General features: G+C 38.0%; 1 protein-coding gene across 7 annotated transcripts in view; it reads left to right on the top strand.

Moving 5' to 3' along the window:
• Positions 1–27,279, top strand: part of runx1t1 (RUNX1 partner transcriptional co-repressor 1) — a 115,552-nt gene that overhangs the window by 15,008 nt on the left and 73,265 nt on the right. For 5 of the 7 annotated variants that reach the window (XM_060823651.1, XM_060823650.1, XM_060823652.1 and 2 more), the window contains exons 2-3: positions 23,843–23,980; positions 24,768–25,009. In XM_060823651.1, coding sequence (XP_060679634.1) covers positions 23,866–23,980; positions 24,768–25,009 — 357 coding nt within the window. In that variant the 5' untranslated portion in view covers positions 23,843–23,865. Of the gene's footprint in view, positions 1–15,514; positions 15,664–23,842; positions 23,981–24,538; positions 24,660–24,767; positions 25,010–27,279 lie in introns of those variants that run through there. The other 2 variants (XM_060823654.1, XM_060823653.1) reach the window with 2 other exon arrangements.

Genomic DNA, 27,279 nt, shown 5'->3' with positions numbered 1-27,279 from the left:
AGCTATTTTATCAATAGTTCAGCAGTCTCACATTCACAAAGTTTGTACGCTTGTATTTAGTGATGCAAAATTTCATTTGAGAAATAAAAAGAGAGGTGCTGCAAGGTTTTGTGTCAAAAGATTGTGAAAAATGTTAATCTAACTGACGGCATGGTTAATTTTGAAAAGTAAATATCCTCTAATTTGGCCAACTCCACTGAGCTGGAGAGCATTTGCTCAAGTAATGCTTTGGTACCTTGCTGCTGAATCCACTGATTGCATTGGTAATGCAATTTTTAAAAAATCATCACAACAATGAACTATACAGGTACAATTAAAATACATGCAGAAATATTCCGAAAGGAGGAGGAAGGTTTGGTGGGATCCATCCGACCAAAGCAGTATAAGAAAAAAAATTACAATATTTTGGTGTTTAATTGGTATTGAGTTGCCTGAAGGCCTTTAAAACTTGGTTTGCTACATTGCTTTCATGGTCAGACGCTCAGCAGATGAAATCAGAAAATCATGTTTGCAGCTGGGCAATTACAATGGTGCCCAAGATCTGTGACTATTGAGCATGAACGCAGATGCCTTCAAAGTTATATTTTCTTGCATGTGGAGGTTGTTGGCATGAAACAGATGCCTTCATTTTTTTTTGAGAAGTCAGCCTGTGGATATAATTGGTTCTCTCTTCCCATCCTCCAGGGAGAGTCTCTCACAGATGAAATCAGATGAGAAAAATTTTGCACAAAGCAAACGTATTCATGGTTTAAGCACCGTATGCTGCAGACACAGTCAATGACTAGATTCCTCATATTAATGGAATAAGAAATAACAAATGTGTGCACAGTTTTTTTTCAATTTTATTCCTGTAATAAAATCAATTTAGTGTTAGTGTATGCATGATAATGTATATGCATCTGCACTAAATTGTGTACATAATAGTACAAATGGTTTTAAAGCCCCTGTCTGGCAAAGTAATGCATTTTCAAAATGAGTATATTTTAGCATATGGTTGGAATCAATCAAAAAAAACCTTGTGCATGCAACTGATTGCATTACCATCTGTCATAAAAAGTCCTCAGTTGGCATCTTTTTTACATAATCTCAGAGCTGCAAGAGCCATTTTATATGAAAGAGAAAAACCTTTGTCCTTTTTACAAAGAGAAACTTAGCATTTTGATCAAAACAAACATAGGGCAGAATTTTCTGGCGGACTTCAGGATCCAGAGGTCAAATGGGTGTCCTGATTTCATGCTGGTTGGTGAGGCTTGCGTCATAGGTGACCAGGAGCTGGGCTTCCAATTGGCTGCCTCAAGCTTGCCATCCTGTAAGGAACTACAGTTAGGCTCCTGGTAATGTCAGCAGCAATAGAAGGCTGAAATCTGTGGGAGTCACAGCAGTCCCGCTGATGGAGGTGGGCACTTGCTCATGCAGGTTGGCAAGTGCAAGCTTGTTCGCCTGAACATCATTGTGCCAGTTTGCACAGTCTAATTCTGAGGGTGAATTACCCCACTGCTGAGTGGGCCTCAGCTGTAATTGCGAATGCAGCCCCTTGTTGTGGCATGGGCTTTATTGTTTCGATGAGATTCAAGTCACCTTCTTTGGGCTGGTAGCTTCCAGATGGAGAATGAGTGGTAGTGGGGAACCATTTCAGCATTGGTAAAATGGCCAAAAGGCTGAAAGCTGGCACTGATTGAGGCTTTACTCCATGCAATTAGGCTTCCCAGCTTATGGATTGGGTGGTTGGCTGAACCGTTTCTCAGCTTGGGCAGGGAGCTTCCCAGCGGCAGGAATAAGTTGGGAAGCTGTCCTGACGCAACTCCCTGCTATTTTCCTGGCATCTCTCCCAGCTTCACTCTTACCACAATATGGCTGAGAAACTTCCTATGACTTTCACCTGATTAGGAGAATTGGTAGGAAAGGTGGTAATTCTGTTGTATGTAGAATGATAACATTGTAAGTTGCTACATCTTCTGACTTGTGTCTAGCTCGTTTTAGGACTTACAGTATTTGTATTTTTGTATTTTACGATTTTATTTTTGTTTACATTGTTTTGTGCTCTCAATGAAGTGTTTGACTTTTAAACAAATGACAGCAGCGATGTGTTTGCTTAGCTATTTCTTATAGTTTGGTATTTGCACAAATAAGTTGTGCTCCACTTTAAATTATGATATGTTTGTACTTGAAGAACTTAGACAATCTGTTTTGTTTCCTTGTGCTCTGGAATTTGTCACATTTGTATAGCAGACTGGATATTGCTCAGAATTTGTAACTATGAATTGCTAATCTACTGTCTGCTGAATTTTGCTGATGTTTGCTGTGGGAGGTGTTGTACATTTCACAATATGCAGAGAAACCATCTCCTGAGGTAGTACTTTATGTGCTACAAGTACTAAACTCAGAATTAGCGCATGAAAAACCCATTCAACTATGTGTTGATGCAACTTTGTTAGACTATTTGCTCCCTGCTCTTTCTCCATTATGTTTTATCGGACTGTTCAGGTACTTTTTAAAACCAATTAACATGCCATGATGCTGTCTCCTTTAATAATCACTTGTGATCATAAACCCCAGAGTTGGGGGGGAGGGGACAGGGGTGATAAAAGAGTCCAGCTTTCACCAGCTTTACTTTCATCTGTGCCATCTTGTTCAAGGAAACATTAACATTTTTATAATAATTTTCAAATTTTTAGGCCATCCCAAAGTGCTTTAAAAACATTCACTCACCATTATTATTTACACGAATGCTCACTTCAAAGAAAATTAAAGAACGACAAGATAATCTCTATTTTGACCAAGATCTGGGACAGTTTTCTGGCCTTCAAATAGCATGTGGAGTCTTGTGCATCTGCATAATAGGCCAATAAAACTTTTGTTTTAAGGTCTTGCCGTAAAATGTCATGTCTGGTAATGCAGCACACCTCAAAGTATTGAATTATCATGGGGCTTGAACCTGCAAACCTCAGAGGTCGAGGAAAGGCCCAATGAACTAACACATGATATTCAACAATTTGCCATCCAGTGGAGTCAACCTTTGAATGTTTGCTCTCATGATTTACTAACTAGTGAAACAAATTTCCAATGTTTACCCTCTCAAAATCCTTTATAATTCTTTCAGTGTTGCTTCCTCTTATTACTGAGTAATTTTGCAGCAGAAAAGTAGCAGTGAATCATCATAATCCTGTGAATAATAAATGCAACCTAGTCTGTTCTTAGAGTTTTGGAAAGCTGAAACTTCTTTTTCAGTAATGTGGACGTTTTCTATTAATTGCCTCAGAGAGGTAGGTTTTATCTTTCAAATCTGATGTTAAAGTTCTACCTGCCACCTCAGAATGATGTAAAACATCGCAAATCATGATATTGAGGAAGAGTTGCCCTTACTTCCCATACCAATATTTTCCCCTCAGTCGACATCAGAAAAATAGGTCATCTGCTAATTATCATACTGCTGTACGTGTAAAAACAAATTGCTGGAAAGGCTCAGCATGTTTGGAGAGAAATCAGAGTTAACGTTTCAGATTCAGTGACCCTTAGAAGGAATACTAGCTAGGAAAAGGTTAGTTTGTAACCTATTAGATGCAGATTGTTGAGTTTCTACATTACAGCAGGGATGTCAGTTCAAAAGTTACCTTACTGGCTTGAACAAACTTCAGCACATCAAGGTATGAAAGGTGCTATATAAATGCAATTCTTTCCTTGAGTGTATGGACTTGTAGTTTGCACTGTTTTTCTCACCAGCTAATCTATTGATTGTTTGTCTCCTAGCCTCTAGATGACGTAAGTGTTATTCTTGAATTGTTCTGTTTAAGCATAACTTTTGGATTTTGGTTATGCACATCTGTGTTCAAAACTGGACAAGTTCATATGACTTTTCTTGTAATTTTAATTTTTGATTGTGATAAGTGGACAATGTGGCAAGAATGCCTGATGATCTGTTGGTACTAAAGAAATCCATAATAAGATCAAGGACAATTGTACTTCTGTAGTCCATTATATTTAAAGCTAACATTGTGTTGCAATTCTGTGACCCACAGTGATTGGTATGTAGCGCCACGGTTGTAATTTAATAAAATTTTGAGAATGTAAACTCTTTTGGGATTTTGGCTATCTTGTCCCAGTATGTCAGTTATATTTTTGTTTTCATTTGGAAGCAGAGTAAGATGCTTTGCTGTGTCAAAGATGCCATATGAATGCAACATAAACAGAAAGTGCTGAAAAAACCCAGCAGGTCTGGTAGCATCTGTGGAGTGAGCAATTCAGTCAATATGTACCAATTCCCTCTTCAGTGTCCAAAGTACCAACATATTTTCCAGTGACTTATTTGGAATTTCAGTGTGGACTACACTCTTTGTTTCTCATAATATAGTCCCTTCTACCATATGAAGAATGAGTAGTCAAAAGAGAAAACACTGGAAAATCTCAGCAGGTCTGGCAGCATCTGTAAGAAGAGAAAAGAGCTGATGCTTCGAGTCTAATTGACCCTTTGTCAAAGCTTCAACAAAGGGTCAGTTAGATTTGAAACATCAGCTCTTTTCTCTCCTTACAGATGCTGCCAGACCTGCTGAGATTTTCCAGCGTTTTTTCTTTTGGTTTCAGATTACAGCACCCGCAGTAATTTGCTTTTATCCCATGCTATGTGAAGAATGAGTGATTGGTTTGCAGAATACCCCTTCTCAGCCTGCAAGGATGTCCCTGACCTTTCAATCACTTGTTAATTCAATTTACCATCTCACTGTTATGCTAGTGTTCAAGGCTACATTGCTCTAGCCAATGCAAGCAGGAAGAAAAGCGCCTCTTTTTCTGCTTAGGTACTTGACAGCCTTTAAGGTTCACCTTTGAGCTCAACTTCAAAGCATGAAATCTGTTGTCCATTCGGATTACCTTAAATACCAGCTCCCCATATTTGTTAGCATGGATTTGCTCTCTGAAGAGCTGACCTATTTTCTGCTTTGAACACTTAGTCTTCATCTATAGTTCTTTTCTTCATTAAGACTCCCTTTGCCTTTTGCTCTTGGCACCTTTACCTTCTGTTCTTCTTGGTCTTCCTCCCTTATTTTTCCACAGCATAACATACCTCCTGTATCAGCTCCCTTCAGTTCTGAAGGCGTCATATTGGAATCAAAACATTAACTCTGTTTTTCTCAGAAGATGCTGTCAAACCTTTTGAGTTTCTCCAGCCCTTTCAGTTTCAGATCTATAGCATCTATAGTTGCTTTTGCACTATGTGGAATTGAGTGTGAGGCCATGTGTTTACTTGAAGCTATGTATATAAATGATCTTTTAAGTCTCATTGTTACTGAAAACTTAGATGTAAAAATAATTATCTGAAAGTCCAAACCTCTTCAAAGATGGAAATCAGTAGGTGTTTACATTATGAAGCTTTAAGAATTTATACTTTTGAGTATTTAACATAGACTTGAGTTCATCTGAAAATGCTTTTGTTTCACTGTAAAGTTATTAGAGCATTTCATATTGATGAAGTGTAAAACTGAGATAATTCTAGCCTTTGTTTACCAACAGAAGTCACAGTTCAGTGAGATTTATTCCTATCTGTAAAGTCAGGGAATTATCCTAATTATGAGAGGGGCAATATCATTTATTATCTCAGCCTGTGATCTAAGCCTGTTTTTGTTAAGCTAAAGAGTGATAGCCAGGCTAGAGGCCAAAGTCATCTGTAGCCAGAAAGACCCATAGGAAATTAGACAAGGACTGGCAGAAAACAGTCTGGCCTAAACAGTGAAACAATTATAATTCGTCAAGTAGAATAGGAAGGCTGGTGAAACAGAGAAAGGAACTTTCATTTGAATAGAGTTATGGGGAGATGGCCAAAAATATGATTTTGTGTCTTCAGCTGCTATTTCTGACTCAAGCTATTGTCTCCCAAGAGCTCTTATCTCAAATTCCTGGATATGAACTTCTTACTTCCTAAAAATGAGCAAAACAAAGAACAGCAAAATAAAAGCAGATGCTGCTGTGAATAATAGTTATGTTTCTTCTGCAGTTAATTTTTTTTAGCAGTACAAACTTTGGATCCATGGTTTTAATAGACAATGAACTTCATTTAAAAGCTGCTATGTGCCATTTTAAAGTGCTTCCCTTGTATTCAAATGAGCTGTTAATCTTGTCCTAGTTTTCTTTTACTGACAGTAAAGATGATGTGGTGGAACAAATAGAAAAAAATAATTGAAATTTGGTTTGGAATACTTTATTATATAATACCTATTAAAGGATATAATTTCAAATTGAATTAGTTATCAAAAAGAATTTTAAAGTATACAGGATATGGATAGGTAAGTCTTTAGCTGACACTAACAAAGGCCTGATGGGCCAAATGGCTGCTTTTACTTAAATTACTATTATCTACGTCGGGTAGATTTAGGTTCAGATTTTATTGTCATGTGTACTTAAGTACAGGATACAAGAGTACAGTGAAACGTTTACAGTGTCGCCACACATGGTTAAAAATCACACAATACCAGGTTATAGTCCAACAGGTTTCATTGGAAGCACACTAGCTTTTGGAGCACCGCTCCTTGAAGGAGCGATGCTCCGAAAGCTAGCGCGCTTCCAATTAAACCTGTTGGACTATAACCTGGTGTTGTGTGATTTTAATTTTGTAAACCCCAGTCCAACACTGGCATCTTCAAGTCATGGCCATAAATGGCATTATCTTAGGTATGAAATACTGAGGTGCGAAGTCTTAGTTATAGAAGTAGAAAAATAAAGATATAAGTTAAAATGTTCCGCACTACAGTTGTCTTAGTATAAAAGTGGAAAAATAAAGAAATAAAGTTTAAAAAGTCAATTTAGCAATTATTCATTCCTTCTACAGTAATGTAGTTTTGAAGTATGCCAAAGTCTGTTGTGGAAGTTGCTGAACATTGTCTGAAGTGATCTGCCAGCAATTCACTTTAAAAACAAGTTAGCCCACCAGCCCCGTTATCTTGTCTCGATCTTGTATCAAACAATTGTTTTTTTTTAAGAATTGAGAGCTCAGTGAACAAAGCTTTAAATCAACGTCCAACCTTTAGATGTTTGTCGGATCTTTAAACCCAAAGGTTGAGCCAGTGGAAGTCTGGAAGAATGGAACCCCTACAGTGTGTAAAATTGCCGTGTTCATAAAATGCAGGACAAATCTAGTCTGGCCAATTACAGGCTCATTGATGTTCTCTCAATCATCAACAACATGATGGGAGGTGTCAGCAATGGTGCTCTTAAATGGTAATAACTCAACAATAACCTGCTCACCAGTGCTCAGTCTGGTTTCTGTCAGGGTCTCAGTTCCAAAGCTCAATACAAGCTTGGTCCAAATGTGGACAAAGGGGGTTAACAAGTTTCTCAATGGTCTGGACATTGTCTACAGGTTGAATGTAAACTGTTTCAACCTCATCTGATTGAAGTCCAAAAAGAAAATGCCATTGACTTGACTTGTAGAATTTGAATATGTAGTTGACAGTGTCATCTGCAATGTTTTGAAAGAGAATCTTCAAGTCTCACGTAATGTCTTCACAGAAGCATTATTGAGAAACTGGCCTCAGCCTCCATCTCAGGACGACTCAAGTCCTTTATCAAACTATCACATGGCAAGTTCTGGTCTATCCCTCAATTAAAATCATCAGAGAAATCTTCCCAAATGTGGAAGGTTTCCACTATGTACATAGACATTGATGCAGCGATTCAACATTGCATCCAATGCATGAGCACTGCCTTCAGATACCTCAGGATGAAGGTCTCGATTAACCATGACTACTATGCTGATACCAAGATCCTTGTGTAAAGCTAGTTATTCTTCTGACCATTTGATATGGTTCAGAAAAATGGACTCTGTACCATCAAATAGACAAACACTCTGTATCAGTGGGAGAACAGGTATATGCACATTAGCACTCCTAAAACAAGCATCAAGGCTGTGATCTTCATATAGGAGGTTTCATATATGAAACCAACTCCGCTGGGCCAGCCATGTGCTTAGGATGCCTCAGTTCCAACTGCTAAAGCAAATCCTCTTCACCCAGTTGAGGGAAGGCACCGGAACAAGCAGAATGCAGCGGAAACATTTCAAAGATTCACTGAAGGCTTTCCTCAAGCAATGCAACAGAAATGTCAATGCATGGGAGACCCAAGCTTGGGACAATCTAACTTGGGAGAATCTACAATATGAAGAGTTCCAATTCTTTGAGAATATCTATTGCCAAGAGGAAGTACAGAAAAGGAACCTGAGGAAAGAATACCAGCATTCCTGAGGCCATTCCCTGCCAATTTGTGGATTGGAGATGTGGCACATGAGCCACTCTAGGTCCAGCAGAATCCACAGCTGTTAAGACAGAATTTCCTAGATGGCCAATCACAATCATTAGCTTGTGATTGCTGATGATGATGACGGTTGATGTTTTCAACGCTTTGTATTTTGACATGAATTCAGAATGGGGAAGATAGGCTGAGTCTGCCTATTACAGATGCAAATTTAATCATGTTTCTGAGCCAATTTTAACTGACTTTACCTACAGTTTTCATCAGTCAAATGTTTTGAAGGGATGGAAGATTTGGTCATAATAGCGATGACCATAGCTGGGCTGCACCAAATAGCTTTCCAACTAGTTTTAATCAGTGATGTACATTCCATTGTTTATTTGTACTCGTATCATTCAGTGGCCTTCAGTAAATTTACATAGGTAGAACCCAGAGAAACTGCGGTATTGGAAATGCCTTTAGAGTTTTATTTGTATTATTTGCTTTAACCAAACTTGCAAAGATTGATTGATTGATTGAACTTCACCCTGAGAATAATTGTATATTCATGGAAACATTTTCTGCTTAGTTGCAAGCATTGTTTGGCATCCAGCATATTAAACTGTAACGATGAATATTTTTGATATTAGTTGAGAGGAGCAATAGCAAGACTATGTACAGAATTATAGAATGATAGAAGGGTTATAACTCAGAAGAAGGGCATTCCAACTCATTTTCCCCAGGTAACCTCAGCCAAGAGCAACTCTGTTAGTCCCACATCCCACCTTTTTAATGTGACCCTACATATTTAAGTCATATCATTGAAGAGCAGGTCTTTTTGATTTGCAACCTCCTTTTTAAAATGGAATAAAGTGGTTCATTCCTAAAACGTGATGCTTCTATCGTCACAGAGTTGTTTTAGGGTTGTAGTTTACATTATCTGTTCATTCATTGACACTCTGAACTAATCAATTTTGCCTTGACTGATACAAAAATAAAACTAGTGGCTCGACTATGGCTAACAAGGGAAGTTAGGGATAGTATTAGATCCAAGGAAGGGATGTACAAATTGGCCAAAAAGAGCAGCAGACCTGAGAAGAGGGAGCAGTTTAGATTTCAGTAAAGAAGGACAAAGGGATTGATTTAAGTGGGGGAAATAAGAGTTTGTGAGTAAGCTTATGGGGAATGTGGAAACTGTAAAAGTTTCCATGGTATCCAAAAAAAAGATTAGTTGAGAGAAATGTAGGCCCCTTACAGTCAGAAACGGGAAGTTGTAATGGGGAAGAAGGACATAGCAGTTCAATTAAGTACATGGTTTGGTTCTGTTTTCACACATGAGAAACTGAAGGAAATGATGTTGGAGAAATTGATAGGATTAAAGGCTGCTAACTCCCCGGGGCCCAGTAGATTATGTCCCAGATTACGTCAAAAGTACATCCTAGAGTACTTATGAAAATGACCCGAGAAATAGTGATGCATTCGTGGTCATCTTTGAAGGTTTTATACAATCTGGAACAGTTCCTATGTGTTGAAGTTTGCTGATGTAACTCCACTATTTAAAAGAAAAAGGAGGTAGAGAGTAAACAGTGGAATATAGACCCATTAGTCTGAAATTAGTAATGGGAGAAATGTTAGAGATTATTGTAAAAGTTTTAAGAACAGAACACTTAAATGAAAGGGAAACCATACTTAATAATTTGACTGGAATTCTTTGAGGATATAACATAGAGTTGATAAAGCCAGTGGATGTGGTTTATTAAACTTTCAGAACGCTTCCAATAAGGTCCCGCATAAGACATTAGCACGTAAAATTTAAAGCACATGGTATTGGGAAAAGTGTACTTTCATGGATAGAGAACTGCTTGGCAGACAGGAAAGCAAGTGTAGGAATAATTGGGTATTTTTCTGGGCGGCACCCAGTGACTAGTTAGGTACTGAAGGGATCAGTCCAGGACCCCAGCTATTCACAACACATATTAATGATTTAAATGAAGAAATAGAATGTAATATCTCCATGTTTGCAGATGAGACAAAGTTGTGTGAGAGGCTGAGCTATGAGGAGCATGTAAAGACGCTTTAGTTGTGTTTTGGATGAGTTGAGTGAGTGGGCAGATGCATGGCAGATGATGTATCATGTGGATAATTGAGGTGATCCACTTTGGTTGCAAAAACAGGAAGGCAGTTTATTATCTGAACGGGATAGTTTGGGTATGGGGGGGATGCAGTGACACTTGGGTGCCTTTACGCACCAGTCACAGAGTGCAGTGAACAGTGAAGAAAGCAAATAGGACTTTATGGTGAGAAGATTTGAGTACTGAAGCTGGGATATCTTGCTGCAATTATGCAAGGCTTTTGTGAGACCACTCTTGGAATACTGTGTGCAGTATTGAGCTCCTTAATATAAAGAAGGATGTTCTGGCTATTGACAGATTGCAATGAGGGTTTACAAGACCGATTCATGAAATGGCAGCACTGATGTATGAAGAGAGACTGGATCAATGAGGACAATATTCACTGGAATTTAGAAAAATGAGGGGGAATCTCAAAGAAACCTTTAAATTTCAACAGGACTAGACTATGTAAATGCATGAAGAATATTCTTAATGACAGGAAGTCCATAACCAGGGGTTACAGTTTAAGGATACGGGATAGGTTTTTTAGGATTGAGTTGAGGAGAAATTACTTCACTGTGTGGTGTCCCCATGGAATTCTGCACTACAAAAAGCGATTGAGACCAAAATATTGAATGTTTTCAAGAAAGAGATAGATATGGTTCTTAGTGATAAAGAGATCAAAGGGAGAAAGTAGAAATAGCGAACTGAGTTACGTGATCAGCTGTGATCAGAGTGAATGAATTGAAAGGTTTAATGGCCTATCTTTGCTTCTGTTTTCAATATTTCTATGTTTCTTACTCTTCTGCCCATGTGCTTCCTCTCCCCTTTGCCTTCACGCCACAGAAAAGAACTCACGATGTTTTAAATTACCAAATACTGAGCAGCAATTTTCAATAATGCCCCTAACTTCCCCATATGGCACATCTTCCGATCCCTTTCTCATGACCGTTTTGACTGTATTAATAGAAACACCAAGTCCACAGTATAGCAATTTTTTTTGACATGGATTATGCTTCATTGTGGTATAGTATGACTTTTAAAAAATATTTTGAGATCCATTAGAATTGTAGAAGTCAGTTATTTTCAGTTTAAAATGCTTCAATATATTTATCATAACTCTATGCTGCAAAAAATATCTTACTTTCAAGGTTTCTTAGTAAAGGCTGGGAAAACTGTAGAAAGCTTGTTTCATGAATCTGATTTATGACTGTTTGAACGAAAGAATACTGTCTCTTAAAGCGAGATATTTTCCAAACCAGACAGTTTTAAGACACTTCTATGGGTCTCTAAAAGTGTTTGTTTTCATAAATATCAAAATTAATGCTGTTGAACGAGTTTTGTTTTTATTTGGAAAGTCATGTTAATATTTTTGACTTAAAATATAAGATTTTTAAAAGAATGTATTAAAGTATAGCAGATAAGTACATTTGTGGTTTATACAAAGCTATAATGTATGGGTGGTTCAGAGGAAAAGAAAACATACTTTTATTATTGATGCTCCAGCAAGTTTTAGCGGAAGCAGAGCTGAGTTTCTGTGGAGCCATAGCATGGGTCAGACCCATATACAACATTCCTGCTTCCGTGTTTAACAACCTGAAGAGCAAAACATCCAGTAACAAGTGTGTGAAAATTCTGTATCTTGGATTGCAGTTTGTTGCTCTGACATCCTGCAAGCCAGTCCTGTCCGTTCACAAACGTCAGGGCTGGTTCCTGACAGCATGCTATCTCTGCCTGGCCTGGGTTCCTTTCATTCAGGATTCATTGTGTGGAAGAGGGTTTGGTCAGGAATTCGGGTTCCTGCGAGTAATGCTCTCTCCCAGCCCCTTCAGCATTGACAGATGCCTGTTGTTGTGGACAAAAGAATTGGCTCATTGCTCCCTCTGTTCCTCCTTGCATCCGAGGTTGGAATTTGCCCTGTCTACTGTTTGTGATAATGCATGAAAAGATAACTAAATAAAACCATTGCCAAATTTGTTTAACTACACTGTCAATTTTGCAGAGACTGAATTCAGAGATAGGATTTACAAGAAAAAAAATGAAGAGGAATAAGAATGAAAAGCATTTGGCTGTGTATTTTGTTTTTGGTTCATTTGAATTTGAACTTGTGCACATTTTTATATATATATTTTCATTTCTTGCCATATTGTGTGAAAGGAATAAAAATACTTTCTATTTAATAGGCTTGGAACCATAAAGTAAAAGCTGTGGCTACCTGTAAAAAAGCAAAGGTTTTACAGATATGAAGAGATAATGAGCCTCCTCGTCATTTTTTTAGTCGTAATACCTATAGCCCCCTGAACAGCTGATGCAAACATGATTTGTCTGTTGTGCTGTATTACCAGCTCCATCTAGTGGTTTTGTCTTTCTGCGGTTAGACTGCCTAAGTTGGCTCTTCAGGATTTCTTGTGAAATGCTTCACTAAAATTTGTTGTTGTGTTTAAAATACCATAGTCTTCATTTCTTTCCACCATATTTTAAGGTTTTCAGCCACCAATGTGTGACTTTAACTTTCAAACTAATTGAAGAGTTAATTGATTTTTGTTGATGCTGTGTTACACTCATTGTGAGATGGACTTTTGATAAGTTTTTAGTTACAAGAGGAAATAAACACATGACTGGTAAGACTTGCTGATTCTTTTTAACCCATATTTATGAAAGTGATCCACAACACATTCAATCTCAGTGTAATCAATCATTTTTTTAAACAAAACTGAATTGTTTGCCACAAATAGATCAATAGAATAAGGGAAAGCTTTGGAAGTTTTTACCTTATGTGTGCTATGGGGTAACTTTCAGAGAAAGTAGTCCAGATGGCACCCAGTACACTACAGCCCTATGGGTTTTTTGTCTTTACTGCAGAGGAGGGAAACTTCACTGAAGCATAAACTATTACCCTTGCATTTCAACAGAGCTAACTCGTCATCAGTCAGATAATAAGGATGTGGTGGGGGAGGGGAGAGCAAGGTGATTAAGCTTGTAGCTAAGCTCTTCAGCTGTGGTACTGTAGGAGCATAGGAAACTGAACAACACTCTTGGCCTAGTTATGAAGAAGCCTAAGAGTTGTCCTTCCCTGACAGATTTCACATGGGTGGGTCAGCCTTGCCAGCAGGAGGCTTTAAGAAAACACTAATAGCTTCCAGCTGTGTGGAAAATCAGGCTCTTTAGAGTCAAAATGGGAGATTTGAATTTCAAAGCATGCTAATGCTTTCATTTCTGTTCACTACCATTTGGCCATAAAAGATTATTTTCCAATATGTCAGCCCAATTGATGGCCAGTGGTCCGAGAATGAAAGGGAAACAAGCAAGCAGGGAAATTTGTACATTGGTGAATCCGCCCTCCAAGCTGGTGTGGCTTTTGTAGAAAGACCTACCATGAGATGAGGGGATCTTAATAACCATTCATCAATTGATCATTGGCTGATCATTGACTGCTATGTTATTCAGTTTATCAAGTCTTGCACAAAAGTCAGAAAAGGCTTCATTCAACTTTGTTAAAGCAAACTCTTAGAGTAAAATGCTTTATTTGAATTCATTTTGGCTTTTTATTATTATTTTCTTTCCTCTTTTGTTAATGTAGCCTAACTTAAATGAGTCCTTTTATTTGGTGGTTTGAATATATGAAACTATTAATTCCATTATGAAAGCTTAATGGGAAGCAGGGAGCAGATGGGGTAGAAAACTTTGGTTGCTTTCAATTTGTGTCAATGAGGTTTCAGTTCTTTAGAATTAACTCACTTAATACCTCCTGTGTGAAGTCATGAATTCACAGTGTATCAGATTTAGTGGCCAGTAGATAGCTAAAGTTGAGCTAACCTGGGGAAAAGTCTTGATATAGTTAGTGTATTGTTACTGAACTGTGATCGTGTGAAATATGTTGTAAGGTTTCTTGCTTTCTCTAAACAGGTTTATTGTTTTAATTTTTTTTCAGATTTAGCTATTTGATGTTCCATCTAAAATTTTTGATTTTTTACTTTTAATTACATTGCTAAAATTTGAATTAACAGCTAGTTGTTTCAACATTTTTAATAATTTCTGTTTAGCTCAATGTTTAATTGTTTGTGTTATTTAATTGGCTGATTAAACCATTGCTTATGGTTTTTTTCTTAACCAGTCATAATATACTTTTGATTAGGGTAGCTAAAACTATTATCAGTACTGGAAGTTGAAGTTGAAATATTTTAGTTGCAAACATTTGCTTTTTTTAAAAAAAACAAAGTTTAGAATTATATTCACGACTTGTGCTGCATCTTGTAATCCTTTGATAGTACCTTGAATGAAAATGTTTGCATCTGGGGACCTGAGCTTGATTTGTCAATATTTAAGATTGCTGCTTCAGTTTGTGGGTGCCAGAAAATTAGGTTCACATTTTAGTCACTGATTTTCCTGCGATTAATACCAAGAATAGTTGAAGTGCAGTGAGTTGCATTGATTGCAAACTGTAGCCACTTGGGTTAAACCATACTCGGGGAGGCTGCCACATGTGTGGTACCTTTTTCTGTAATTAAATAACCCAAAGATAAAGGCCTTATCCAGATGACGGTTACAGAAAACACTAGAGGAGTATCCGATGCACAAGCATCCTTGTCTTGTCATTCCTTTCATTGATAGACCACTAGGTGAGAATCCCTCAGGAATTGGTTCATGTTAATGTGGATCAATTTGAAGCCGCAATTACTGTTGTGAGGATATGGTCCTGGCATTTAGAAGAGCTGTTTCAAGAAAAAAAAGACAAAAAAAAAGTGAAATTGTTTGTGGTCTAAAATGCATGTCTGTGGTATAATCCTTTGATAGCTGGTGTCTGTTGTAGAAGAGCTGACAATTATTGCTGTTCATAACCCTTTGAGGTGCTCCTGACAACACTGGATTTTTTTTCCTTAAAGAGCTGCATTACATTAGGAAACAGCTTATTGGCTGCTGCACTGCTGTGAGTGTTTGTTAACTGACATCAGTTGTCAGAGAGCCATGGATTGATCCATATGTGAACAGAGCATATTCATAGCTCTCAAAAAAGGTCAGTTTTTCCTGTGTTCCCACATGGATTTCATCAGCGGTTTAAGGCGGCTACAGGGAAAAAATGCATTTGCACTGACAGAGGCTGATTGCTGGGGGATCTGCATTCAGACACATGTGAATCATATGCTGTAAGGAAGGCAGAAGGAATGCTACAAGCAGCGTAGTGGAAGGATTGCTAAGAGTGAGGACAAACAAATCAAAGAAGGAAAGGTTTACATTTCGGTTTCTGTAAGGAACGACACAGCTTATCTGAAGACTTCACAGCAATATATCCCTGTGTCTGACGTCTTCCTTGCCCTCCCCTGCGTTGGACCTAGTAAGAAAGGTACAGTAAAAGAAGTCAGATGAGGGTCTCGGGCAGAGATAATTTGTGCATACATCCATGTCATTGTTCTGCCTGAAGAGATTGGGCTTGGTTCAAGGCCACATGTGCTCCTGTCATCATTCACATTTCTGCTCCAAGTACAATTCGGAGTGTCAGCTCTCCATCTGTCTCTGCCTGGCAAAAGCACGCACCCAGTTTCCTGCCTCTAGGTAGGATGCCGCAGCAAGCCTTATGGCTGTCTGTTTTTTTTTCTGATCATTCCAGAGCAGGAGACTGTAGGTCTCCTGCCTTCAGTTTTGCTTTTTTTTTTAAGGAGAGTAAAAGTGTGTAGCTCATTCAGTAATGCCAGGTGAGTCTTGTGGAGGTGGCCTGTTCACCCATCATATTTAACGTTGACAGGATATTTTATTTTAGTTACTGTCAAGATGGAAGTGAAATTATAACCATTTATTGACTTGATGATAGAGTCTTGTTTTGTATGCAACGTGTCACATTTTATTAGTCACGCAATGTGTATTATCTGTTAAACCATGTGACTGATAGTTTTATATTATCTTAAGATAAAATATGTATCAGGAGAGCCTGAAAGTGCACAGCTGTCTGTTTCCAGATTATTTGGTTAGATGTCCAGAAGTGGTTGCAGTTTAAAGGAGAGTACACATTACAGATGGTGTTTTGAAATTGTATATGCTTGCTTGTACTGCTGTGTAGGTATTGCCAGTTGCTGAAGGTTTTTCTTAGGGAGTTGTTGTATGGTCTTAGATAACCAACAAAACATTTTTTTTGGTCTATTTTACCAGAGCTAATGAAACTAACGTTATATCTCTCCTGTTACTTGGCGGGTCTTACTTGTTTCCAGCACCTTTTTTTTTGTTAATTTGTTTCAGGCCACAGCTACGCACCTGAAGAAGATGTTTTCATGTACTGTATTGTTTTCCTGGTGATATGTGAAAGCCAGTGTGCTGTACTATACTGTCAGCCTTTGTAATGTGGTGCCTAAAATGCAAATAACAGATGTGTGCAACCACAAGCATGTGCAGGATTTAATCTACTTGAGCAAATCTGACACTTGGCTATTTTTCTTGACACCCATCTGTACTATAGTCTGTTAGAATGGTCTTCACAACCTGCCCCTCGTGATGTACTTGCATTCCTTTATCATTCAGAATAGGACTAGTAAGATCATAACAGTTAATTTCTAACCCTCTTTTTAGCAAGAATTGAGTAGTTAAAGCTTAAATGGGCAAGAGAACTCAGTGACTCTGTGTTCAACTGAGGAACTTCTCTCAATGCTATTTTGGATAAATCAGGAGCCTTTTTAAAATTAGACTTTAATGTAATTGTGCATTTTCAGTTTTTTTTTTGAATGTCACAACTTCTAACCAACAGCCCGGCATATTCAATGCTATGAGTTGACAACAAAATAACCATAAGCATGCTGAAATGTTCTTTTTCCATATTTTGGTGTTAAAACAAAATCTCTGGCTATCATTATTAGCAGTAGCACAGAATGCAAGAAGTTAACTGGCAAGCAGCAAAAACACAAGGAAACCATTTAACAAAGATAACTGCAGTGAATACAGAAAAGTGAATAAGCTAACATTCTATTAAAAATGTTAAAAATCCACATTGCCTGCATTAACTTGGCTTTCATTTGGCCCTATTGTCCTATAATGTGTGTTTCTGCCAACACTTTAAATGCAAGACAAATATAAAATTCTGTTGGTGTAAACAAGTATTTGTGTGGAGCTCTGCCTTTGGGAGTCATATTACTATATTTTGGTTTTATGTATTGGTATGTATTTCAGTTTGAGATATGCTCAAGTGTGGATTTAGATATGCTTTGCTCATAAATATGCAAGCAGTAAACTGTGTTGTGTCTGTGTGTTGTGTCAGGCTGTTGTGTATGGAGGAGAGTATTCAAGTGAGAGGCTACTATAGTGTACAATTTCACAAAGCAAATCTTGTGAACCCTGTACAGTACTTCCAAAGAACAGATGCAGGCTTATAAATACAGCACCATTAATGCATCTGGCATTGCTCAGGGTCATTTCCGTGAAAGACCATCAGTGATCATGGTCATTGTAGTACAAAATGATACTGTTCTGTTAGAAATGGCCTGGCATTAGGTCAGACCACCCTCTTAACTTCTGCTGTCCAGATGTGGCTACAGCTCATTTTCTTTACATTTCAAAAATTGGTTCTGTTTTCAGAATCTGGTTCTACTTAGGACATCTCCATCCTGGGGCGCATTTCATAAATTGTCCACATATTTTTCTTAGCAGAGAACTTAACTGGCTGTAATTTTTAACACATGGCTATGTCATGTGATATTTTCAAAACACTTGCAGACAGCACTGAGCAAGTCCCAATAGAAATAAACAGCCTTTCTGCCGCCAGTCTTTTTTTAATAAGTATAAAAGACGTACCTGCACTATATTTGGAGAAGAAGCTTTATTTTAATGTAAATTTCTATCTATTTGGTACAATTGTGACATCCTGAAAATGAGCAATTTGTTGCATCTTTGGAATTTAACGTCAATGAAGACTTGTTCAAATCTGCAAACATTCTTTATTTTCCTGCTAACTTGAAATATTTATTGTGCTTTGACCATTACCTATAAGCAGCTGGTCATGCTTTGTTCTGTGAGGTGTCCAGTCTGTTTTCTGGAGGGCATGTCAGATTGTTCAGTATTTCTCAAAGATGACAGAAGTCCGATTCTTTTCTTGGTCTTAATTCTGTAAAAATGCTTTCACATAAGGTTAGTTATGGTTCAATCTGATAGTTTAGAGGTTGTCTCAAGTTCTTGCTAATGATTTAAGGATTGATTTTGTATAATTTCTTTTAACATAAAGTACTTGAATAATACCAGTCACCCTGAAACACAAACTAAAACATTAGCCATTTGTTTATAACAGGCTGACTAATCTAATGAACCAAATGATTTTCATATTATGGGTCCAGAGACCTCATATGCCGTGGTAGCTTTGTTCCAACAGTAGAACCATCCTGAAGAGTCGTCTACCAGATTCATGTAGATCACATATGGCTTCTCTAGACAAGCAGCATCCTAAGCTGGGCAAAGAGTATTGAACATGAAAGATTTTGTTTTGAAGCATTTAAGGAAATATTCTGAGAAATTTAAAGAAAAAGAAAATGACCTGCACAGAATCCCCATCTGAGGATTAAATTTGTGTTTATGTTTAGTTTAAAAAAAATTTAAAGCAGACATTTTTTTGCTTTCTCTCTAAGTATTGCCTTGTGGTTTTGTGCTTTTCATTTTATGTTTCAGTATTTCAATACTGGACGTGGCTGTCTGTAGATGGGGATAGTCACAGAAATTCACTGATGACTGCTTAAAAATTGCTAGTCAAAGGCTAATGTACTGACTACTGCTTTCATGCTGGTTCTAAGAAAAAAATCAGGTTGATTAATGCAAAGTGCGGTGTAACAAATAAATAGGGAATATATTTCAGTACTGTAATGGCATCCCTCTCTAAATTGATTTTAAAACTGCACAGAGCTCTATAAGAATGGTTAATTTTGTTCATGTTTCTAAAATACACTTACCAGAATAGTCTTAGAAAGAGAATGCTACCACCATTTTCTTCGGATTTAAATGAAAAGGCCTTTGACCTTGTCTATAAAACAATATCTGAGCAAGCTTTTGTGCTACAGCAATTGGTAGCTCTCCCGCAGGCACTGTGCAGATAGCCTGCTGCAGTCCCACAGCCCTCACCTTATTTAATATAATGGAATAAAACTACTTTTGGAACCACCTGGTACAGATGAGGCAACCCCAGGGACGTGCTCTTGAGGGATTGAGGAACCGAATGCTAAGAAATGTGAAAAATCTAAGGGGACAACTGGGGGATTGCAGAAAAAAAAACAGTGCAGGGACACTAATACATCTTCCTGACAAGCAGAGGTTTGATGGGACATGTACTGCACACTGTTCCATCTGGTGCTTATGATTGCATGGCATATTAGCGTGCTGCAAGTTCATAATGTATTCAAGGCGAGAAATCATCCCCTGCATATCAAGTGAGCTCTCCTTCCCAAGGCTGCCTTTGAATCTTGATGATCGTGTCTTGCATGTTCCACCTGTGTTCTACAGGACGAGATTTTTTTTTCTGTGCACACCACAAGAGACGTGCACCCCATGCATCTGCTGCAGTGGTGGATCTACTTATTTATGTAAACACACAAGTTGGATTGTAATCAAACTTACCAGTGGCTTATTAGAATCGTAAACCAATTCTCCTATCCAACCTCTAATTATAGAGATAATTACTATCAAACAGCTTGAGTTAAGGGGTTGGGTCACAAGTGCAGATACATTCAGCATTGGTTACAGAACCATCAGCCCAAGCTTTTTGGCTCACAGCAGAATTTTCACTGCACTCCCAGGCATTCATATTGAAGAGACCCAAAGTACCACAGTTCATGGTATTTGGTCCTGGCACAACATATTAGTTTTAAATTTCAGCATAAGTTTCGGTTGCAATTGAGGATGTTTCCAATTATCTTCCTTGGTTAGTGATAACATTTCAAAACATTAACCTTCATTACAGTATTCTGCCTTTATAATTAAGATGTACTGTCGCTTTGTTCAATCAGGCTACTTGTTAAATTCAGAGAAATATGTAGGAGTGAGAGTGGGTAATCTGAAATATTTCAGCAAATGTTTGCAAGATTCCATGAATATTTCAACCTATAACACGCAAACTGTAAATGTCCACTTTTGGAGATGCAAAGTGATGTGCACATTGTACATTTGAACACTAGAATCCCTGGAAACCAGATCCTAAGTCACCCACTTTTAAAACGGACTGAATAATTAATACAGCCTGTGTGTGTAGTGAAGTAATTCCATTCGCTTTATATGGTGTCATACATTGAGGATTTTCACAGATTGGATGCTATTAGATAAAGGAATTTGGCAGTCATTTTCAGTCAGCTTCTCTTTTTAACAATTTTTAAAAACAAACTCTCAAAATTGCTTTATCTTTTTGTCCCTGTCTTTTGAATTGGCTTTTAAATTATTTAGACTCCCAAGTTGTATGTGCCATCATCTTGAAACAAAATTTATTTCATGTTATTGCTCTCAACTGTTTGTTTCTCTTCAGCCTTTGACATATGCATAATTATTTTCAAATTAAAGGCTATGACTGGTATCTTCTTTGAAAAATAAGTGCACTTCAAGTAAGTGTTTCTTTTCTAGAGAGCACGAAGGAAGTTAAATCAACATTCCTTTGACCATGCTTTTAAATTTTGAATCGAATATTGGAGAAACCCTTTACCATTGTGAGCTGAAAAGATTATTTTGTACACTTAAACTATAGCTTTGCTAAAAAAGAATCATCATTCAGAATGATTATGCTATCCAGAACAAATGGAACTGATTTATAAATACTCAAACCACATTTTCTGAGTTTATATCAAGTCACTAACTTTACTAGAGGCTTGCATTTTTTTTGGACATGGATTAGGACTGGCCCATTACTTCAACATTATCTCCATCATGAATTGATTGCGCTAAACAGCACTGAATGAGTTGCAGATGGTGGCATTACATTTAATTTGGAGGACCTCTCGGCTCTGGCTCCATCTGATCCAGGCAGGTTGGCTGTGCATGAAACCTTCTGGCTGACACCAAACTGTCAGCACAGTAGAAGCATGTGTCTGCTGGGTTGGGGAGGCAGTTTTAATCCTCAGCAGAGCTGTGCTGCAGATGGAGATGCTTGGGTGACTATTTTGGATGGCTTTCAAGATTTCATAAGGAAGTTCTGTATTAGGACTAATTGTGTGTGCTAAAGTGTAGAGATACACAGAAGTAACATGATTTCAGATTTATAATTACAGTTTATGCTTCAGTACTTGTAGAATGCTGTGATATTTAAGCATGAGGGATATATGCCTCTTGTATAAGTAACAGATTAATTCCACAGGCTTCTCTCCCATGTGTTTTGGAGTTGGTTATCTGGACAGTCTTTTTTTAACAGTACAGCATGAGTGTTAGCAGAATGGAAACCAGATGGGCGAGCAGTTCTCACCGTTATCTCCCAACCAGCCCTGGCAAGCTCACTGTCCCAGCATGTCCGGAATATTTTCCTTTTTATTTAGGAGACCCTGAATTCCCTGTGCTATCTATCTCTCTTTTTCTTTTTCTCTTTGTCGCACTCTCGCTCACACACGCACACACACACACTCTCTGTCTCTCTTTTTCACACTCGCTCTCACTCTCTAGTAACCTGTGGTATGTAGTTGTTAGTCTTGGACTTTAGAACTATATAAAATATTTCTTCCATATGATTTTTGAGGTAAAGTAGGCAGGGCGCACTGTTGAGCAGCAAAGGCTGTAAAATAGGATCATACTGGCCAGCTTGTTGGGTCCCAAGTATGAATTTACTTATGCTCTTTTAGAACATAGGAATGTCTCTAAGGAATAACTGTAAGCAACTGACATCAGAATAAAGAAATGACAGAAGTTAAATATATTTTCTATATATGTTTGACCATCTATGTTAGCAGAAAAAATTAACAGTTTTGGAAAAAGTAAATGTCTGGATAAGTTTTGAAATTGCAAATCTGTGTGCTTTCAGAAACTTAGTGTGTATTTTTAAAAAATGTTTTCATATTAAAAGTAGTTTAATGTCCAGCATGTGTATTGCAGGTTTGAATATGACTGAACATTGTCCTATTTTGATACTTTAGCTTGCAGTAATGTGGCAAGGAATTGCTGCAAATGACAGCAATCAAATAACATTTCATAGATAATATACAATGCATAAGCAAATTCTTGAATGAATTTAGAGAGAGGTCTCCATATTTCATATAAACTATTTATGTCCAGTCATAGTTCAAGGATTCCAAACACCCTGTTATATAATAGTGTGTTTTATATATAAAAATGTGATAACGGATATTATAGATAAGAAATACTGTTGGAAATAAAATTCCTAGGACAAGGGACTCTAATCATACCATAAGTCTTTACTTGGATCGATTTAAAATCAAGACCTTCTGTATTCTTTCCACAATTGAGTCTCACCTATCTAGCAACATTCTTGCTAGTGCAAAATAGAAAGATTGCTTAGTTCTGGTTATGGGAAAAGCCTAGGTTAGAGCAAGAGGGAAAGTGGCTGCAATAAAAATGTAATGGAATGTGAAATAGAGGGGAATAATTTGTGAAGAAAAGTTGAAATGTATAATTACACTGGGAAAGGAAATGGAAAGGATGGAAATAACCGCGATGCATTATTTGTTCCAAGAATTTCCAGGGCTTGTCCTTTTTAAAATCTTAGCCCTTTAATTATTTGTCCAGAAGCAAAGCATTAAAGTATTTTTAGTTTTTGTGAACTGTTTCAGATTATAGATTTCTATCAACAAATGAAAATTATTTTTCAATTTAACTTCTTCAAAAACAGATTTTAAAAAGGTGCACTGCATTGAAACTGATGTAACCAGTGTCTAAGAATTAATTATGACTTGTTAAAGTAGCTCTGACTAAATAAGACATCTTCTGCAGTAAATTTCTGAGTATAGTCATACAGCATTCAGTAGGCCGTTGGCATCGACCTCACAGTCAGTAATTGACTTTAATTTTGGAACTGGCATTGCATTTTATATTAGCATGACTTTGAAACTATAATGCTCCCTTTTTAATGTTCATGAGCTACGAGTTTCCAGATTGCTGCTTGTACAGTTAGTTAACACATGCAACCTCTGTGCTAAAACAGAATTGGCATGCGTTAGGTGTTGTCTCCAACACATTTGATTCAGATTGCCAATGACTTACCTGTACGTAAGATTTTTCTTTTGTGTTTATCTTCTGGATCTTTGTTGTTATTACTTATTTTTCTTTCTATGCTTGGTTATATTGGAGTACAAGAGGCTCTTGAAATTGAATTTGCTTTATGCTTTGTACTAAAGAAACATCTTTATATTTTTGAGCCAAAAACCAATTGTCAACCTCTCCAATCTACTAATGAAGTGTCACCAACTGCAACATGCCTTTTTACAATTGTTTTGATCAGGGAATGATTAAAAGATGAAATCACTGCTTTTGGCCACTAGAATTGCATTTTTAGAATGGATTGGTGTTTTCACAGTTTCTTGAGCAACTGATGCCCAGAGGAAGAAGAGAATAATACCAATCCTCTTTTGCTCCCGCAGATCGCACTGAGAAGCACTCCACGATGCCAGACTCTCCTGCAGATGTAAAAACACAATCCAGGTTGACACCACCAACAATGCCACCTCCTCCGACCAATCAAGGAGCACCTCGAACTAGCTCATTCACACCAACGACATGTAATTGAAAATTATTGTGTTTCAATTTCATTTTCTATGTGTTTATCTATTCCAGTCTTTATTATTGCTATTCTATTTGCCACTATACCAGAAATTACAGAGAGTATTGCACGATGTTGAGAAGGGGATGGAAATGAAGTTCAGAAGGAAACTACCTGGTAGAATTACAGTGCAGGTCATGAGTACACAAGCTGTAAGTTCGATGGAGGCTGCTGCACTGTTAAGTAGCATTTCCAGGACAAGAATCTAAATTCAATTTAAACAGCTCAAACTCTTCTGAACTAACTACTGATCCAGTTTTGGGGTTGCATTTATTTATTTATTTCAGTCCTTGTAATGGTTTAACCCTGACGGTCTCACTGGAGCTCTTCTGGCAGGTGTTTAGATAAATATAACCTCATACTTGGCCTAGTATTGGATCTGTACACCTGTTTTACTTTAGACTGACAATGCTATTTTCAGATGTTTCCATGCTGAATGTGTCCTCCCCAGCAAAAGCAAAGTAGATTTCAGCCTGTGCTTATTCAGTTGTAGGTAGCATATGTAAGAAGTAGAATTCTTCTTGCTCTAGAACCTTTTCTATGCTGTAAATTTAGCTAAAACATGTTACAAAGCACACGGTTGATGCTGACCTGTTTAACGTATGGTGGGAAAAATTTTCACTGTCATTGTTTGCAAGGTTATTGCTTTTAAAGCACTTGGATCTGTTTGCTATTGATATGGAAGAAGTAGTCTGTTTTGCAGTGGGCACAGGTCTAACATGTTGTTTTCATTCCTCTTGTTACAGTAACAAATGGTAGCAGTCACTCGCCCACTACTTTGAATGGGGCACCGTCTCCTCCAAATGGCTTCAGTAATGGAACCTCCTCTTCTTCCTCTTCCTCACTGGCAAATCAGCAGCTACCACCAGCCTGTGGTGCTCGACAGCTCAGCAAGCTGAAGAGATTTCTAACGACCTTGCAACAATTTGGCAATGATATTTCACCGGAAATTGGGGAGAGAGTGCGAACCTTGGTGCTTGGCTTAGTGGTGAGTATTTGGTACAAGTTCTATGCATTGGAGTATATAGAAGTTTGCACATAAATCATCTGTTTTCTGATTGCTGAACTTGAATGTAACATTTGAAAAGGTGCCTCAATATTTTGATTTGATGTGCACGTGTGAGAGAGAGATTTAGAATCATTAGTGCATCAAAATCATAGGACTCTAGTTCTCCATTTCAGAATCAAAATGTGATCAGTGGAAAGGAGACTGCATACCACATGCTGCATATGTCACAACATAAGTTGTTTTATTTATAGACGGCACTGTAATGATCAGACTGAGCTGCTAGGGGCTGGACTTCTGCAGCGATGGGAAGACTCTGTGGACCTTTTGGAAATTTCAGGCTGGGGGAGGGTGATGGAACTTGGCTATGGAATCCCTGCTTCCATTTCTGACTGAGCCAATTTTTGCTGGCTGAGGCATGCAGGTGAAAAGCATGAACTTAGCAGTGCTGAAGTCAAACAGACTGCAGTTTGACTGTTCCAAGGACTCTGAGCTGCAGTGTCAGATTGCAAATTGATAGAGCGGATGGGAGCACATTTGAAGGGCAGATAGTCTGTTTCAGTGTCATAATCTGAACTGTTCTTAATAAAAAAAACCCTTTCTCTTAAACTTCGCAAAATAATATGCTTAAGCTATCAGTGAAATCTTTCTGCTTGACTGATTGACAGGCCATCTGGTGTAGTTTGAAGAAAAACTTGACCATCGGTTCCAAAGTTTGAATTAGGAATTTGTTGATGCTGTCCTAAAGGTTGTTATGTCAGCACAAATGCTTGGCTGGGCTTCAAAATTACAGTTATGTCCACTGTGGTAGTTTAGATTTTGTGGTTTGATTATAGTTTAGAGATTATTAAAGGATTAGCTGACTACTACTGAATAGAAGTGTGTTTGTTTTCATAGCAGATTAATCACTTGAGATTTAAAGGCTTTGAGTAGGTTTCATGAATGGAAGTTTTATTTTTACTACTGGGTGTGTTATGAGTAGAAACTCTTAGATTATTAAAAACTCTTAGATTATTTTCATCTCCAGCTATCTCCTGAGGTGGACTTTGGCTCAGTGACTTTGAAAGTGGCATTAGAGGGAATATCAGGGCTGTAGGGTGAAAGATGGAATGTGTTGTTACGGAGATGACCAGGGTGGTGTGAGTGGGAATATGACTGCTAGAGAGCCTAGTAGCTTTGAAAACAATTGGACACAATTCCCATGAACCAAAATCTATCTTAAAACCAGCATGCATCAGTACTTGCACACTTCCTGAGATCTGCCTCTGTGTTGACAGCCTCTCTTCCATCATGTACCTGCCTCTTCAGAGCAAACATTGGGTCTAATGGGGTACTTCAATGGGCTATGAAAGCCAGGCAGTTTACTGACCCAGGTTCTCCACCTCTCTCCATGTGAAAACCCAAGCCTAAAGTTCAAATAATATAAAACTTTATCTATCACTTAAATATTACTGCTCGGTTGACATGAAGTAACTAATAACATTGCATGATGATGATGATATTCCCACCACTTGACAGTTCCAAATCTGCCTTGTATTGGGAGTAATAGGCTGAAATAGATGGCATGAAATGGGTGATAACAGATTTGTGACCTGTTTTGCATCCCACTAGAAAACAAAATTAAAACTGAACTGACACTTTTTGCTATCACTCCTTTTTAAGATCACTTTGGCTCTCAGTGATTGAAATTTGCATACATTAGACAGAAGACATAGGAGCAGAAATTAGGCCGTTCAGCTCATCGGGTCTGCTCCTCCATTCAATCATGGCTGATAAGTTTCTCAACTCCATTCTCCTGCTTTCTTCCCGTAGCCCTTGATCCCTTTGATACTCAAGAACATATCTATCTTGGTCTTAAACATACTTAGTGACCTGCCTCCACAGCTGTCTGTGGCAATGAATTGTTGGATAATCGTTAGCGGTTGCATTGGTGGTTCAGTGGTGGAATTCCCACCTCCCATGCGAGAGGCCCGACTTCAATTCCTGGCCAATGCATGGCAGCTCTTTCTTTCTATGGATGGCACAGTGGCTCAGTGGTTAACACTGCTGCCTCATAGCACCAGGGACACAGATTTGATTTTGGTTTTGGGCGACTGTCTGTGTGGAGTTTGCATGTTCTCCCCGTGTCTGCGTGGGTTTTCTCTGGGTGCTCCAGTTTCCTCCCACAGTCCAAATATGTGCAGGTTAGGTGAATTGGCCAACTTAAATTGCCCGTAGTGTTCAGTGCAGTAGCCAGGGGTAAATGTAGGGAA

Source organism: Hemiscyllium ocellatum, chromosome 4 (assembly GCF_020745735.1).
Source record: "Hemiscyllium ocellatum isolate sHemOce1 chromosome 4, sHemOce1.pat.X.cur, whole genome shotgun sequence".
NCBI lineage: Eukaryota > Metazoa > Chordata > Chondrichthyes > Orectolobiformes > Hemiscylliidae > Hemiscyllium > Hemiscyllium ocellatum.
Note: the sequence above shows the minus strand (reverse complement) of the source record. Positions and strands in the feature narration are given on the sequence as shown.